The 16,977-nt window shown below is 59.3% G+C and overlaps 2 protein-coding genes across 5 annotated transcripts in view; one reads left to right on the top strand and one right to left on the bottom strand.

Moving 5' to 3' along the window:
- Nucleotides 1–2,466: 2,466 nt before the first annotated feature.
- On the bottom strand, nt 2,467–10,913 carry LOC130259421 (UBA-like domain-containing protein 1). The gene is made up of 5 exons (XM_056503682.1): nt 10,828–10,913; nt 10,591–10,781; nt 10,172–10,455; nt 4,561–4,620; nt 2,467–3,597 (listed from the first exon to the last, which is right to left on the bottom strand). The coding sequence occupies exons 1-5, from the start codon at nt 10,911–10,913 to the stop codon at nt 3,277–3,279; spliced, it is 942 nt and encodes a 313-aa protein (XP_056359657.1). The 3' UTR covers nt 2,467–3,276.
- A 4,395-nt stretch (nt 10,914–15,308) lies between these two features.
- Nucleotides 15,309–16,977, top strand: part of MGRN1 (mahogunin ring finger 1) — a 48,770-nt gene continuing 47,101 nt past the window's right edge. For 2 of the 4 annotated variants that reach the window (XM_056503206.1, XM_056503205.1), the window contains exon 1: nt 15,309–15,497. In XM_056503206.1, coding sequence (XP_056359181.1) covers nt 15,410–15,497 — 88 coding nt within the window. In that variant the 5' untranslated portion in view covers nt 15,309–15,409. The remainder of the gene's footprint in view (nt 15,498–16,977) is intronic. The other 2 variants (XM_056503209.1, XM_056503207.1) reach the window with 1 other exon arrangement.

The following is a 16,977-nucleotide window of genomic DNA, read 5'->3' as shown; positions in this document are numbered from 1 at the left end:
ATGCACTGAAGCCTCCTAAAGGCTGCCCTGACTGAGGGTCCATATCACCCTCACAGCCATTAGAAGCAGCCACCCATCCCTGGTATCCCAGTGTCCTGGCCACCTCCACTGCTCTTGTCCCTCCTGCAGTGCCAGGAGAATTTTACCCTCTAAAATGTTGATGTCCAGGGAGACCTACAGGGCTGGGGATGGGATGGCACTGGGGATGATGTCAAGGTTTGGAGTCTCCTGCCCCATCCCAGGGGCTGCCCAGGCTCTCCCCTCCTGGAGCAGGGTAAAGGGATGTTGTTTTTCTGGGGGCCTGCAGGAGCTGGCACTGCCCAGAGTAAAGCTTTGGTGTCTGAAGCCAGCTCAGAGACCTGGAGGATGTGGCTGCCTGCCTGGAGAAGGTGCTGGGTGAGATAAAGCAGCTGCAGGATGTAGAAGGTACCCAAGTGTCCGTGGTCTCAGGAAGCGCTGCCCAAAGGCCTGGGCTGCAGCCCCACAACGCACTCACCAGGAACACTTTGGGGCATCTCTCAGGATGTTCTCACTAGCAGCTCTCTGGGGCTACAATAAACACACCTCCCTGCCTTGCCTGGGTTCTGCAGCCACCCAGAGCCACATGTCCTCCCCAGGGGCTGGGTTTTGGTAGGGAGGTGCTGGGGCAGCTGCAGCAGCAGTGCATGGGGCTGCAGGAAGCTGCAGAGCAGCTGTGGGGTGACACTGAGGACACCCAGGTGAGGACAGTGCCCGAGCACAGCTCACGAGCCACTTATGCCACAGCTGGTGCCTGAACCATGCTGGGTACAGGATTGTCCAGACTTGGCACATCCCCACTGGGAAGCAGCTCTGTGTGCCAGGATTTTGTCACCATGCCATGCTGGTGGAGCTGGGGACAAACAATGGTGGGTGAGGGGAGGTCAGGGGATGGGGTAGCACCCAGGTATGAACAAGGTGCTGATGGAGCAGGGCTTGGGTGCTGTGAACAAGCACTGGCACTGGGTGGTGGCAGGGCAGAGGTCGGCAGGGGATGGCTGTCCCCCTGTACTGTTTGTGCTTCTCCCCCTCCAGCAATGAAGATGCCCCAGCTCTGCTCCTGGCACACCACAGGAATGTGCTGCATCCCCAAGTACTCACGCAGGTGCCTGTCCTGAGTGTCCCCTGGGCCACCAGCCCTGCTACGTGGGCAGTGCTGCTGCTGCATCCCCAGGGAGCTGCTGAGGGTGTTGTGCCCCACAGAAGGCTGTTTGTCCTCGTGCATTGCAGGTGCAGATGACAAAGAAGACTCCTGGGGGGCTGGTGCCAAGCTCACAGGTGTCCAGACTGGCCAGGGGGCTGTGAAATGGCACAGGGGGCTGGGGAGGGGCACATGCACCAAGGCTGTGGTGCCTGGCCTCAAGGGACTAGTGGAGTTTGGGTCACATTGCCCTGGCACCCACTCATTGCAGTGGGTAACACCACAGGCCAGAGATGCCCCCACCTCTGTTGCCTCCCCTGTGCAGTCCCTGAGCTCCTGGGGATGCATCCAGAGTCCGAGTTTTGGGCTGTGCCACGCCCCCATCAGCTCTCTGACCAGTCAGACAACCAGGTCTGTGGTCTGGCACATGATTTTCCAATCCTGCTCCTGGTGGCCCGGGGGCAGTCACAGGCAATTCCCCTCCTCATCACCCAGGTCTCTGTATGGCTTCACCTGTATTTCTCAGGCAGCACTCTCTTCAAGGCTGGGGTCTTTTCTGTGTGCCCTGGGTGGCTCTATGCAGCACCCCCCCACCTCACAGACCATCCCCATTCCCAGCAGGACTCCACACTGGCCTGGATGTGCTCACCACAGCTGGGACAGAAGATGCACAGCCCTGGCTCACTCCAGAGCCCACCAGCTTGGCCCATTTCATCCCAGTGAGGCAAGACTGAGGCTGGCAGCTCCAGCACAGCTCCATGCAGGGATGCTCACAGGTGCCAGCTCCAGCTCCAGCCCTTGCTCCCAGGCCCTGCCCAAGCTGTCCAAGAGGCACCCTGGGTGAAACCATCCCTCCTACATTGTTTATTTTAGCAACACAAATAAGAGACTGAAATTAATTATTGACAGGGGAGTGCAGGGGCACAGCCTCGCTGGGAAAGGGACTGGCAGGGACAGCAATCTCCAGGGGACCTGGGGAAGAGGGGATAGGAGCCAGGTCACAGCAAAACACCCAGGACTTGTACATGTCACAGGGATCCTGAGGACTCAGCACAGCCTCGCCTGCTGGGGTCTCACCACAGCTGATGTGGCAGAGCTGGGCTTCTGGGGCTGAGCCCTGGATGCACCTGGCCAAAAGCAGCTAGCAGTCACTGCATAGCTGGAAAGGGGTACTGGAGCAGCCAGAGATGCAGCCAGCCCTCCTGGCAGGCACTGAGCCACTGGGAAAGGGGATCCTGAAACACTGCAGGCTCAGGGCAGCTTTGCCTGCGTCCCGCCGCTGCTGCAAACGAAGCAAAGACACTGGGTTCAAAGCAGAAGAGCGTGTATTGCAAGCGGCTGCGGCGCATCCGGAGAGACTTCCAGCCGCCGGGAGAAAAGAACAGAGGGGTTAAAAACGATCCCAGTCTCTAGGGTTACACTGTGTCATGCAAAACAGCCCTGGGGCAAACCCCATCCCGGGAGGTAGAGGGAGGGTGTGTTGGCCCAGCCGGACCAGCAGTGCTCACCCCCTGCTCCCCATCCGGGGCTGGGTGAGGGGCCAGACGCCTCCCCAAGGGCTGGTGTCCCCCAGCCCTGCTCACCATCGAGGATGGTGTGTGCGGGATGGAGGCTGTGGTGGTGCAGGAACAGCCCCTGCTCTCTCCACCCCTTACAAAAACAAGCCTCATGGGGTGTCTGCCCCCCTCCCAGTTGATCAGGGCCAAGGGATGGGGGGAAACGCTCAGGCACAACTCACTCTGCCTGGTGGGGTGGCCCAGGGGACCCTGAGGAAGGGACCTCCTCTGTAAATGTCACTGGCATGCAAACTCCGGTGTCCCAAGAGAGGAGGGGGTGCTCCCTCCCCAAGAGTCTGGCAGCGTCAGGGTCCCAGGCAGAGGCCGGCACCGGTCCCACGCAGCCTCCCGCTGTCCCTGGGGAGCTCCATTCAGCTCGAGAACAAGTAAAAACTACTTCAAACCAAACCCATGCAAGGCAGCTATTTGCTCATGTGTCTCGGCGGCTGCCAGACGCCCTGGCAGCAGAGTTCCTCTCCTCTTTGGGGAGGGGGGGGGAGAAAAAAAAATAGATATATTTATACGCAGGGGTCCCCACTGCGTCCGCTCTCGGCCGCGGCCTCATCTCTCTGCCTCCATGGTGACGTTGGCCTTCTGTTCGGCGCTGGCCTGCTGGGAGACGGCGGCGGGCCAGCCCGCGGGCTGCGCCGGCGCCGCCGGAGTCCACGTGCTCTGCTGCTGCCCGGGCGGGGAGGCCGCGGGCCAGGCGGGGCTGAAGGCGCCGTGCTGGGGCAGCGGCGGGGCCGGGGGCGGCGGGGAGGTCGCCATGGAGGCCACGGGGCTGCTGCTGTTGAAGCTTTCGGAAGCCTTGAGGCGGGAGAACATGGTGAGGGCGTCGGGGAAGTTGGGCGGCGTGGCCGGCGTGTTGGCGGGAGTGCACATCTGTGGGAAGGAGACACAGATCAGGGGAGTTCCATCCTCTGCCTCCCACCAGGGCTGGCACCAGACCCCTCTGTCCCCCTGCTGTGGCACATGGAGCCCCCAGAGCTGCGCTCTGCTGACTGTGCTGCCCACCAGCAGCTCTGCTGAAGGCTCATGTTGTTGTAAGAGCTCCTGGCAGAGGACCCAGACAGGACACCCTCTGCTCCACAACCCACTGGTGCCACGCTGGGGCTGCAGCTTTCTGATCCTGTGGGCACAAGGCTCAGGCTCAGCTCCCACTCCCCAGGAGACTGGGCACGCTGCAGCCCTGCTGGGCACCTGCTTTGCATGCTCCAAATCCCCAATTGTCCCAGAGAGTCAAACAAGGCTGCAGCAGCCAGTAAATCCTTAAGACACATCTGCCCAAACAGATTAGGGGCTGCTGGGGCAGGAGAGTTAAGGGACTGAGTCTGGGGACAGCTGAAAGGGAGCAGAGGCGGGCAGCACCCACGTGGGGGTGTTTACACACCTCCAGATGCTCTGCACACTGCACCAGAGCCACGCTCCAGGAATCTGCTCGCTCCAGCCAGCTCACAAGGACCTGTGTGTGTGGCTGCTGCAGGATGGGAAGCACCATGTATCTGTGAGTGTGTTTACACAGGTCAGTGCTTCAGGCTCCTGCAGGCTCTCTCTGCCATGCTGGACTAGTGTGGACCACAATGCCCAAAATGTCCTCCCTCAGACTATCCCTTTTGGAAGAGCAGCCTCAAACCATCTGCAGGGCTCTGCTGTTCCACTGCATTGGGCAGGCTATGCCACCAGCTGCTCTCCAGGAAAACCTTCCTTGGCAGGCAGCTCTGTTAGTGCCCAGCCAGACCTCCCTGGAGTTGGGAAGCAGCGAGCTGGACGTGAGCACCAGCCTGAAGCACCTGCCAGCTGGTGCTCTGCCCTGGGAGAGCACTGGGGAGCTGGGAAAGCACTTACCATCTGATGGTGGTGGCTGTAGGGGATGTTTGTTTCTTGGAAAAAAGCACTGAGAGCAGTCTGAAAGGAAGGAAGGGAAAAAAAAAAGGGAAAGATGATGTTACTACCTGCATCCAAACTGGGCACCCACCTCACCCCTGCACACTACTAGACCCCAAAGATGATCCAAAACAGGCCCTGGGGGGCGTTGAGGGCACAGCTGCTCCCTGTCCCCAAGCAGGGACCTGCGCCTGCCATCTGCTCACACCAGGGCAGGTGGCCACCATGTGTATCTGGGACCACCATCCTTACAAGAAGCAGCTACTGCTGGGGCAGAGCCCAGCAGGTGTTTCACAACTCACAATGATGCTCTGCAACCACCGTGTGCTGGGAAACAAAGGATACCAAATCCAACCCCAGCAGGAACCTGTTAAAAGCATGTCCTCAACAGGACATGATCACAGTCCCCATATTCCCACCAGGAGATACCCAGGGCAGCTGCCCACCCCATATGCCAGAACATTTCCAGTTCAGTTGCAGACAGAGCAGGATGACGACTGACATTGTTTCGTAGCTTCCAGTTAAAACCAGTACTAGTCTGGTAAATATGTCACATGCCACAGGCATGTGAGAGGACAAGAAGGGCTGCAGGTACAGAAGGCCAGGAGAACAGGATGGTCAGGAGGGCAGACATCCAGCCCAGGTCTGGGAGGAGTAGAGACAGCAGGATATTTGGGGGTGCACAGCACTGAGCTGATGCAGGAATGGTAAGAAGTTCTTTACTCAGAGGGTGGGCAGGCCCTGGCACAGGGTGCCCAGAGATGCTGTGACTGCCCCATCCCCTAAGTGTCCAAGGCCAGGTTGGATGGGGCTTGGAGCGACCTGGGATAGTGGAAGGTGTGATGGGAGGGAAGATGACCTTCAAGGTCCCTTCCAACCCAAACCATCCTGTGATTCCATGATGGTGACTCCTGTTCTGCACCAGGCCTCAACTAATTCAGGGCTAGAAAACATTATTTTGATTCAGTTGTAGATGAGACTTGATGGAAATGTAAGAGAACTGGTTTGGATTCAGTTCTGGTTGAAGGAAAAGCTCCCTTCAGTGCCATTCAGGCCTCTCCCCAGGGCCTTCAGGTCTCCACTCTGGGGTGTGAGGTGTGGGGCTGTGGCTGGGTGCTGCCACACTACCCGAGACTCTGCTCCCTTCCTGAAAGCCAGGGATTGGGGTTACCCAAGCTGCTGTGCAAAAAAGGCAGAAAAGCCTAGAAAATGCACAGGGAGGTTGTACCAAACCTTGCCCAACTGTAGCAGCCACAGTCCTGCCACCATACATGCTCCTGGGCCAGGATGCAAGTCAGCTCAGCTCATTGATCAAATGGAAAAACTAGTTTTGCCCCAAGCAACCAGGCTGGCAGGCCCTGGGAAGGCAAAGGGGTTTATGGTTTCCTGGCTAAACAACAGAAAACTCTTGGTACGACCAGGTGGCAGCCAGAGCAACGTCTGCAAACAATGATCCAGACCTGGGTGGGGGAAGCAATTCCTGCTGCAGAGTCTGGCAGCTCCCAGACCTCGGGGGGAGTGTGCAATAGCTGGGCTGGCAAGGTCTTCCCTGCAATAGCTGCATTTAATAACACAGCACCTGAACTCTGCACCCGGGCACGCTGCGAGCTCAGCTCCTACAGGCAGGACCCACCGGATCCCAGGGATGGCCACGCAGCAGGAAGAGGGTCTGTGGCCCTGGAGAGAGCTCTGGACAGGACAGCACACGGCTCTGAACTAAGGAAATGTCCAACAGAGACACAGACACTTCTGAGGCAGTGACACCCCCCACACTACCCTTCGTCCAGGGTGAGGTTGGACGTCAACACCCACAGGCCCTATCACTGACAGATCCTGATAAGAGAGGGGGTGACACCAAATAGGAAACACAGAGGTGTGGGCACAGCCAGATACCATAAACTGATTAAACCTGCTCTGTGCTCCTGTTTTCCAAGTGGCCTCATATCTGGGACTGTGCCACTGGCAGACAGGGGTAGAGAAGGTCCCTGCTGTCCCCCTGAGCTGCCTACCAACCCCTGCCAGCGCTGGGATGAAAGCTGTGACTGGGCAGAGGGAGCACTCTGCCAGTGCAGGCCCCTCTGCCTAAAACAGTCTATTCCCCTCCATCTGCCCCTTTCCAAGCACAGCAGAGACAGTCCCTGTGCCCAGAACAAAGCCCAGGACCTGCAGTCATCTCCCAAGGGACCTGCAGAGCTCCAGCCTGGCCAGCGAGGGCCCCTCGCTCCCCTTGGTGCCACGGGGGCCAGGGACACACATGTCACCAAAGCTACTGATGCCACCTGGGCTCCAGACAGCCTCACAAGTGCCACGGTGCAACAGCAAAGCCAATTAAGGCCCCTCTGCTGGAGAAGGAGCCTGAGCCCAGCTCAGCTCTGACCCTGGACTAAAGGCCCCATTGCCTGTGTCACCCTGGGGTGTGTGGGAGCAGGGCAGCCCCACACCCATGACCTGGCCCTGCTCAGCAGGTGACCAGGCCACTGTGCCCCCTCCCAGGATGCAAAACCAGGAGTTTCACAGGAGAGGGATCACACAGGGACCGTGCCAGGGTGCCAAGAGACACCTGTGGTGACTCAAGGGTGGCTGGAGGTGTGAGCTCTGCCTGCACAGGGCACCCAGCAGCAGGGGCAGCCCTGGGGCCACCCTGTCCTTGAACCACCACGGAAGGGGCTTCATGAAACATAAATACACAGGAGGAAGTGAAATCCAGCCATGGACACAGTGAGTGAAGGCAGACACATGCTCCTCCTCTTGTTCCCCACACACAACCTCTCTACACTGAACAGAGGCTCTTAGCACCAGGAAAAGGAAGGAATGGGTGGGTTTTTTTAGAAGCAGTTTCTTCTTATCCTTCCCCAACAGCCCCAAGGGCAATGAGCACATAAAGCCAAATATCTTTCTACCGGAGATGGAGCCTGATCCACTGCCCAGCTCCATCTGAGACTCTGCAAACTCTGAAATGTCTGCCTGGTAACCTGCTGGGTTCCAGCCACAGAGGAGCTGCTCTCCCTGGCTTCTCCCAAAAAGCCAGGCCCCGGAGGACGAGTGCCAGCCTTCACCCAGAGACACACCAGGCTGCTTTCTGGGCTTGTAAACCTCCCCCTGGGATCAGCCATGGCACTGCTCCAGCTGCTGGAGGGCTGGGCTGGCAGTGCCATTTTGGCTGGCACCCACAGCAGCCATCCCTGGAAGCATGGAAGGGCCCACAGAGCTGCAAATTAAACAGGGCACAACAGGAGAAAGCCTGCCCAGGGTCCCTAGAAAACAGGAGTGGAGTCACAGTGAGTGGGAGAGGTGATCCACACCCTACCCATGAACTGCACTGCTCCCCAGGGATAGATGGGATAAAAAAAACCAAAAGGCTCTTTAACCACCCCCTGAGTATGGGACAGACTGATCAGCTCGCACCACAGCCAAAGGTGACTGTATCCCAAATGTTTTCCTGACTTCTCACCCTGATCACTGTCCTGGATCACATTCCTTCCACCCCAGAAAGACTCTGGGTCTACAAGGGCTGGAAAGACACACACAGAGCAAACCTGCTCTGCAGCCTTTACTTCATCTTCCTGCTCACAATGGCCCCTAAGCAGCCAGCCTCACAGCAGCTCAGGGAAGTGGTCCCAAAACATCAGCATCCCAAAGCTGTCCGTGCTCCACAGCAGCCTCCTCTCCCTCCTGCTGGTGATAAACACCCCAGGGGCTGATACAGGCAGCAAGAGGGACACTTGCCCACAAAGGAATGGTTCTGGGCAGGGCAGATGGGTGCCAGGAGTGCCCTGGCCAGGACAGAGGCACAGAGCTGGGATAGCCCAACTCCTGTGTGTGTCACTGGGCCACTGTGCTAGCCTGGCTCCCCCAAGCAGAGCCACCGCTCCCCGTAGTGGCCTTACAGGCAGGAGCAGAATCCTCAGGAACAAGCAGGCTGATCAAATTCACGACATGCCCCTGGAGCAGCACTTCGACTCCAAGGAGATGGTTAATTTATGCTGCCTTCCCTCGTACTGAACTTGCCTGAACTCCCCCGATTTATACTCACTGCAGATGCAGACCAGCCAGCAAACGAGTGCTGCACTGGAATAACAAAAGCCTCGGGAGGATCCCAGAGAAGAGGTGAGAGCAGGCTGGAGTGCTCGGGAGGTGAGCCCTCCCCAGGCAGGCTCCCAGAAGGAGCCGTGCCCAGCGGCCATTTTGCAAAGGGAATTATCTGACCGTTGCACCAAAAGTGAGTGGGAACATGGTAACGGCAGCGTTTGTTTACAGCCCAGCTTCCTCTGAGTCATGTGAGTGCCCAGCCGGCAGGAGACGGCTGTTTGTACTTGTGCAACTCGCCAAAACGGTGGCAAAGTTCTGCAAAAAAAAAAGCCTTTTGAAAGACACGTTAAAACTTCTGTCATCCCTGCCCGGCTGTTTTGCGACACGCACGGAGGTGGTGGAAGAGGCTCCCGCCTGTCCCAGAGGGCCACTGCCAGGCTGTGTTAGTAAACAAACGCCGCAGCACGTTACACATGCAACACACCCCACGCCAGCGGTGCTGCCGTTCACCGGGCACGGCGCTGGGGATCGCCGCCCGGCTTTCCGCGCATCCCCGCAAGCGCAGCCCGCGCTCCCCGGCCACGCACGGCTCGGTCTGGGATCCCTCCCGGGCTGGGATGGAGCAGCAGGGAGTGCTGTGCCCGCACGGCGATGGAAGGCGGCCGTGCCGGGTCCATCGGGCCGCGGCTCCGTTACGGAACGAGCCCGACACAGCCCCGCGGGCAGCAGGAGAGGTGCTCCAGCCACGGGGGAGCTACACACGGAGCCTCCTGCTCCCCGGCCTGCCTCAGACCTGCTCCCGCAGCACAGCACAGACACTTCAATTACCGAGGTGCCATTAGCGTCAAAATCCATCAGCTCCAGCCTAGGGAGCTGCAGAAGGGAAGGAAAAATCCTATTTAGAAAGCAATTTACTGGCGACAGCCACCGCAGCTTTGCTCCCTGCACCTCCGGTGCGGGGATCTCCGGACGAGCTGAGCACCCCGAAATCCACCGGGGAGCCCCCCCCGCACCCCCGCCCCACGCGCGGCGTTAACCCCTGTCAATGTCACCGAGTATCCCCCCCGCGAGCGAGAGGAAAAGGCGCCTGGAGCCAGAGAAGCTTTGACCTACAAAGTCTCCTCTCCCACGGCTGCCCGAGAACTCGAACTCCCCGGGGCAGGGCCGTGGGAAAGGCTGCGCTGGGGTTTTCCAGCCCACGGCCACGCGGGAGGGCTGGGGCGGGGGCGAGCAGGAGGAGGGCTCGGCGGATCCGGAGCCCCGGCCCGGCCGCGGTCCGGCGTGCGGCCCCGGCAGGCTGCGAGCCCCTCTCCGCGCACCCCCCGCGCAACGTGGCCGCCCGATCCCCGCCCCGCGCGGCGCCCACGCTCCCCCGGCACCTCCGGGGGCCCGGCCCGCGCCCCGCCGCCGCCGCCGCGACTGCGGGCGGGCGGGGGCCAGCGCCGTGTCCGCAGGGCCGGTACCGATCCACGCTGCCCGACCCCCGCTCGGATGCCCCCACGCGGGAACCCGCTCGGGACCGGTACCGGGGCGGCGGCCTCACCTCGAACTGCCAGTGGGCCGCCTGCAGCAGCTGCTTGGCCTGGTCGGCGGCGCATCCGGCCGCCAGCACGAACTGGTTGATCATCACTTGGTGCTTGAGCTCGTCCATGGCCCCGGCCCCGGCCCCCGCCGCCCTCAGGGCGCCGCCAGCACGGCGGGGCCGGCGGCTCACGCCAATGTTTACCGGGCACTGACTCACGGCGCCCGCCCAGCCCCGCCCACGGCCGCTCGGGGCGGGGCGGCGCGGACCGGCCCGCGCGGCGCCGCTGGGATTTGTAGTTCCCGCTCACCACGCTGTCCCGCCGCCCTCCTCTCGTCAGGACCACGATTCCCAGCAGGCCCCGCTTTGTTTGCGGAGCGCTCGGCGCGCGTTGAGTGACGCGCGGGGCCGGCCAACCGCCGCCCGCGGCTTGGTAGTACCTGACCGTATATGGTCAACAACGGCGCGGCCCCCAATGGGAGGGCGGCGGGGGAGGGCCGCGCGCGGGGCGGGGCCGGGGCGGGGCCTCGCGGTCACGTGGGCGCGGGCGGTGTTTACAGTCGGCCGCGTGCGGTTTCCTGTTGACGTGAGGGAGCGGCGGGGCCGAGCCGAGCCGGGGGGAGTGCGGCCACTGCCGCCCTTCAGTACCGTGAAACCCCTGCAGGCCCTTCCGTTACCCTCCTGCAGCCCGTGGGGGTTCGTTGGAGACCCCGCGGCCCGAGGGGCGGTGGATTAGCAGCCCCTTGGCCCCCGCGCCCTCCATCAGCGCTAATCAGCCATGGGTGGGTTGCCCTCCCTCACCCGATCCCGTTTTTCCCTCAGCCACAGCGTGTCCGTGCATCGCTGAGGGGAGCTGAAGGGAGAGGCGGCAGCGAGGGAAGGTTCTGGAAGGTGCCGGGGGGCTGTGAAAGGCGCCGCAGCAGATGAAAGCTCGCAGCCAGGCAGGCGCTGCAGGGCCCGGGACAGCGCACAGTGGTGCTGCTCAGGATAAGCAGGCACAGACACGCGGTTTGCTGGCCGGGACTAGTAACACCAGGGAAAAGATGAAGGGGACTGCCAGTTCCAGCCACATCCACTTCTCCTGAGCAGTGGTTCTGTTCTGTCTCCTGCGTTTTGGAGGGGTTTAGCCTGGCTGTGAGTGCATTCACTAACACCTCTGATGCTGGCTGGCATTTTGCAGGTGTTTCTGAGCCGTGAGGATTAAATGACTGAAGCTCAGGCAGGTAACACACTTGATCTGTGGGGTTTGCAGCCTCTGCTGCGTGGACAGGGATTGCTCTGGTATTGCCCAAAGTTGCTCACCATTTTCCACATGTTCTTTAGTAACCCTTCCTGAGTTACACAATTCAACCCCTCCAAGCCTTGGAGAATTTCAGGGCCAAGGGGGTTTTCCTTCTTGTTCTATACATCTCACTGCCTAAATCCAAATGAGAGCACAGCTGTGGCAGTGGGACATACCAAGAGGTGACTGCTCATTTCTTACAAGGTCAAGACAACCCCCAGAGAGAAGTACTACAGGGAGATTTGTAGCCACTAAGGTGTAAATACACCTGGAAAAATAAATCTCCTGAATGATTATTTTAATCAGAAGCCTTGCAGTTTGGAGGGAGAATGGTTTGGCCTAGCCCAGCAGGGCTTTCGGGAAGGGTTGTAAGCCCTTTAGAGCAGGGCAGTGTTTAGGGAGGCAAAGTTCATGGGCTCACCACTCCTTCTGGTGAGCTGTAACAACGTGTCTTGTCTCCAGGGCTCCTGAACCTTGTTGTTCTACACGTACCTGGCAAACACAGTGAGTGGCAGTGGGAACAGCAAAGACAAAGCAACTTGCCTCACTGGGTAATAAACCCCCGAGCAGCTGGACTTTGGATGAGCTTCTCTGGTGACTGGGAGTTTTGCAGGGAAACATATTTCCTTGTTTACACGAGTGTGCTTGTAGCTGCCTCCCCAGCAGACATGTCCAAGGAGACTCTTGAAGGGCAGCTGGGGGTGGCTGGAGAAACGTGGCAGTGTGAGGGTGGGTGTCCCTCTGGCCTGTCTGCCTCTTCTGGGCTGCAGCTCTGTGGTTCTTCTTCCTGGAGTTTCAAAGGATCCTTCTTTTTTTCCTGCTGCTCTTCTCCAGGTTGTGCCAGAGAACAGCTCCAGGATCACCTTTTTCTGGATAGATTTTGCTGAGCTGGAAGGAGCTGTGGTCTCCTCACCACCCCTGGGGCTCTGCAGGCTCCTGGTGGCAAGAGCCCTGGCCCAGTTTCACCCTGGTCCTCCCCAGTTTGACCACTCTCACCCCACACCACGATGGCACTCAGGGTCTCAGGCTCCCTTGAACCTTGTGGAGGTGTTTCACAGAGGACATCCCATCTTCATGGCTTTCCTCCCTCATGGTGCAAGTAGACCCCTGGGGCTGACAGCACCAAAATGGGGACAAATACATCTCAGGGAACCCAGAGGTGAAGGTGCAAAACCCACTCAGGTGGCAGCACCAGGGTTTGTGGGGCTGTTCTGTTCCTTGCAGCTGACACAGTGCCCTGGGCTGGGGGGAGTGCTGCTCCTCTATCCCACAGGACCCAGCTGAGGAGCTGTGGGACCCTGACGTGGGCTGGCAGGGCAGCCCTGCTCCCTGCCCCAAGCCATCCAGTCTCTTCCCCATGCAGCTGGCAGTGGCCCCTGATGGGATGGAGGAGGCCATGGTGCAATATCCTGCCTTTGTGCGTGCCAGCGCCTGCGTCCCGCGGGCGGGCGGGGGCAAAGAGCTGCTGCCCTTCAGCTCTGCCCGCTCGGGGCCCTGGCACTTGGGGCGGAAGGGCTGAGCCCTGCCCTGGCACGCTGCTGCTATTGTGGCTGTCTGTCACACACGTCTCACAGAGCAGGGCCCTCCGGGACAGCTTCTCCAGCAAAAGCCCCTTCCCTCCCAGATGGCAACAGCCCCCATGGGACTGACAGCTTCCTCTGAGCGCTCTGGAGAGCTGGGCGGCCCGGGAGGGACCTTCCCACTGCTGGAGGTTTTGCACGAACAAAAGACCTCCTGCTGCAGCTTCCCGGGCAGAGCCAGCACCCTGCAGCTGGGGGAGCTGGCTCTCTGCTACTTAACCCATGTGGCACTGAGCTCTGGGAAGTGTGGGTTTGGAGTGAGATGATCTTTAATGTCCCTTTCAACCCAAACCATTCTAGGATTCCATGATTCTGTCCCAAAAAAGGCTCGGGGAACAGCTTTGGGGTGGTTGCCTCTGGGTGCTTCTTTGAACTGAAAAAGGGCAGGATGCTCTTGGTGCTCAGGTTGTGGGAGGAAAGGGACTCTCCTCTTCTGTCCCTATTCAAATTCCCCTCCTCACCTGCCTTACGGTGCAAACATTGCTCTGCTTTGCCACCAGTTCTCAGGATGGTACAGGGAGATGGACTCACTGATCCTTGCTGTGCCAAATCTGCTCCAGCACTGAGCCCCAAATCAACTGCAGAGCGTGGCCTCGGGGGTTGTGAATTCACCTTGCTTGCTTTGGGGCTGCTGGTGGCACATGAGCTGTTCACATCACCCTGCTGCTGCCAGGGCACTGCCCACAGCTGGTTCCTATGGCAGGGAGCACTGGACATGCTCTGGGCCAGCGCTCCTGTCACTGTGGTGGTCAGCAGGCTCCATCCATCCCTGTCCATACAACTTCTGCTATGAAAAACCCTTGCATGGAGAGGCTGTTTGAGCTAGAGGGTCCAGGTGCCAGGAGGATCCTGGAGGACACAGCAGAGTTCCCAGGCACAGTTACTGCCAAGGCACTGCCAAACAGAGCCTGGCTCCCAAATGCCAGGTGCAGGGTACCCAACTCTTGTGGTTGGCCAGCAGGACTTGTTGCTCATTCCATATTTTTTCCCTGTCCTCCTTTCCAGCCTTGCTGCACAATGGGATGCAGAAGAGCAAGGTCAGCTCCTGCTCTGTGCTCACCTCCAGCACATGTTCTCCTGCATCCCATGCCTGTTCCAGCCTCTCTGGCTGTGTTCATGCGGCAATAACAGCTGCAAGGATAATAACTGTCCGGAAGCACGTTTCGCCTCAGGACTGTTTGCCTATTCCCGCTGGGCGTGTTTTAGTTTGTGTTTACAGTCAGCAAATTCCACCCACTGCCTGCTCACTTGCTATCACAAAATCCTCCCGTGCTGGCAGGCTCTGCTCCCTGCTCCATCCCATTTCCCTGAATCCCAGCCCTCTTCCCTGCTCCCAAGGCCAATTTAAGGGATTTCACATGTGCCACCTCAGCTCCTTCATGTCTCCCAGTGATTCCCAACTCCACTGCTGGGAATTTGGGTCCCCAGTTCCTTTGCAGCATATGTACAGGAAGGTACTTCCCATTAGAGGGAGCGGCTTTTCCCTGTTACTCGGTGCCAGAGGGGACAGGGCTCAGTCTTGGGATATTGGTGGCTTTTTCGTGCCTCTTCCCCCATGCCATCCTCCCAGCTGTTGTGTCCTTCATGCAAGACAGCCCGTGGCCATTCCCTGTCCTCACACCCAAACCTCAGGCATCTCCATTTGCTTTCATGTGTGGATTACCACTGAGGGGAGGAACCCAGAAAGGAGAGGCTGATCTCTCCCCATGGGAGGCTGATCTCCTTTCCTGCTGGCTTTGAGCCTCAGCCAGTAGCAGGTCCCACGTTTGGGAACTGCCCTGGATAATTCTTGGGCATCCCTGTGCAGGCTCTGTGCCACTGGACATCTCCCCTGTGCCAGATGTGTCCCTGGGAATCCCCGCTGTGTATCCCTGTGCAGAGCATGAACTTGGGCATTCTCCCTGTGCATCCCTATGCAAGGTGTGTCCCTGTGCATCCATCCTCCCGGTGCTTTCCTGTACAGGATGTGCCCTCGAGTGTCCTCTCTGTGCATCCCTGGGTGAGCTCCCAGGGCTTCTCCATCTAAGATGTGCCCCCTGGTGATCTCCATGTCCATGCCTGGGTCGTTCCCATGCAGAATGCACCATGCTCATTCCTGGGTCCACTTCTGTTCCCGTTCCCATTCCCATTTCCACTCCCATTCCTAGTCCCATTCCCGTTCCCATTCTCGTTCCCGCCGTAGCGCCTTCTGCCGGCGGAGCTCACGCCGCTCCCGGGGCAGGACGTGGTCCGCCGCCGCCGCCTCCCCGTCCCGCCGTTGGTAGGCGCCGCCGCGGTGGCTGCCGGGAGCTGTAGTCCCGTGGCGGTTGGACTCGCTGTCCCGGCGTGCCCCGCGCCGCCGCCGTGGGTGCGGGTCCCGGTGCCGGTGCCGCCGCCGCTCTGCGCCCCCGGGCCGCCATGGGCTCCCTGCTCAGCCGGCGCATCGCGGGCGTGGAGGACATCGACATCCAGGCCAATTCGGCCTACCGCTACCCGCCCAAGTCCGGTGAGGGCCGCGGGGAGCGGGGAAGGGGACGGGCCGTGCCGGGCCCGGTGCTCTCCGGGCCGAGGGGCTGCGGGAGTGCCTGTCACCGGCTGGGCTGGCTCCGCTCGGGCTCTGCCCGCGGCCCGGCCCCCTGCGCTGGCGGAGGGGCCGTGGATGGCTGTCCGTGGGCACAGCGGTGGCACCGGGCGGGGTTGCCGGGGGCCTCAGGCGTGGCGGTGTCCCCGTGCCCGGGACCCGGGGCTCGCTGTCCGTGCCCGCCTGGCGCCCTCACCGCCCCTGCTCCCGGGGGTCGCTGAGGGTGCACAGGGACTGCTCCCCACCACGGAAATGTGGCCTCAGGAAGTTTTTGGTGGCCGGCGAGTGTGACAGCTGTTGCTGCTGAAGGGGAGGCGACACGGAACAGAATTGGGTCTGGTTGAATATAGGATGGCCAGATTCCCTCATGACAACCCTCTTTAACGCCTTAAAATGGCAGTGGCTCTCACCTAGGAGCTGTTGGGCTGACACAGCCTACTGGGTGTCTGTTTTCCACAGGGAATTGTTCTGAAGGCTTGGAGAGTGTCGGTGCCACTTGTGTGCAGTTGGGATGAGCCCATAGCTCACCTCCTCTTGGGCCGGCTTTTGAGATTGACCAGGTTTAACTTCTTTAAAGAGTTTTACCTATTCTTCTCAAAAACAAGTGGTCAGGGAAATCCAGGTACTCATTTCCCCTGCAATATCCATTTGCTTACAATTTTTTCTAGGTTTCAGTTCTGTCAGGGCTTTTCCAGGCAGAGCAGCAGTTCGGATCCCCTCACTCTCAGATACAAAGACTTTTCTTTCAGAGATTTTAGTTCTGTGTGTGTCCATGACCTGCTGTCTGTGACATCCTCAGGGCTGTGTGATGGAGGGGGCCAGGACTCCTGTTTAGTTTGGAGGGGGGGCAGATTCATCCCAAATAGTATCTGTCATCATTACACGTTGTTTTGTTGCAGGTTGGCCTTCAGCAGGAATGGGGGTGTGAAGGAAGTGGAAAGGGAAAACCTGCCTAGAAAAATCCAACAGCTATGTTGGTCTTCTTAGAAAATACAACCTGCTTGTTTTAGGGGGTTGGGAGCTAGTTTTTTTGGGCAGCTGGGGAAAGCAAGTGTCACAGCTTGGCTGCAGCAGTACCTGTGTGTGACAATATTTTAGATAAGGAATGGATTCATTATAACCACTGTAAGCAATGGACATTAAACTTCCTTCACATCATCATCCTATTGTTCCTGTGCTGTTGAACTGGAAGGTAATAGTATGTTGGGTTTTGGGCTTGTCAAGGTAACCCCCATCACACACTTGAGGTTGTGTTTGTGTGTTACCATGCTACCTGGAAGGGGATCTGTGGACCATAATAAGAGTATTCCATGATACTTCCCCTGTAGAACCAAACAGCCAATGCTTTCAAGCAGCTGGTTAAATAAAAATATTTGTATTTCCTACAAAGGCTCTGGATGCAATT

This window comes from Oenanthe melanoleuca, chromosome 14 (genome assembly GCF_029582105.1).
Source record: "Oenanthe melanoleuca isolate GR-GAL-2019-014 chromosome 14, OMel1.0, whole genome shotgun sequence".
Taxonomy (NCBI): domain Eukaryota; kingdom Metazoa; phylum Chordata; class Aves; order Passeriformes; family Muscicapidae; genus Oenanthe; species Oenanthe melanoleuca.
This window is presented reverse-complemented; position numbering and strand designations above follow the sequence as displayed.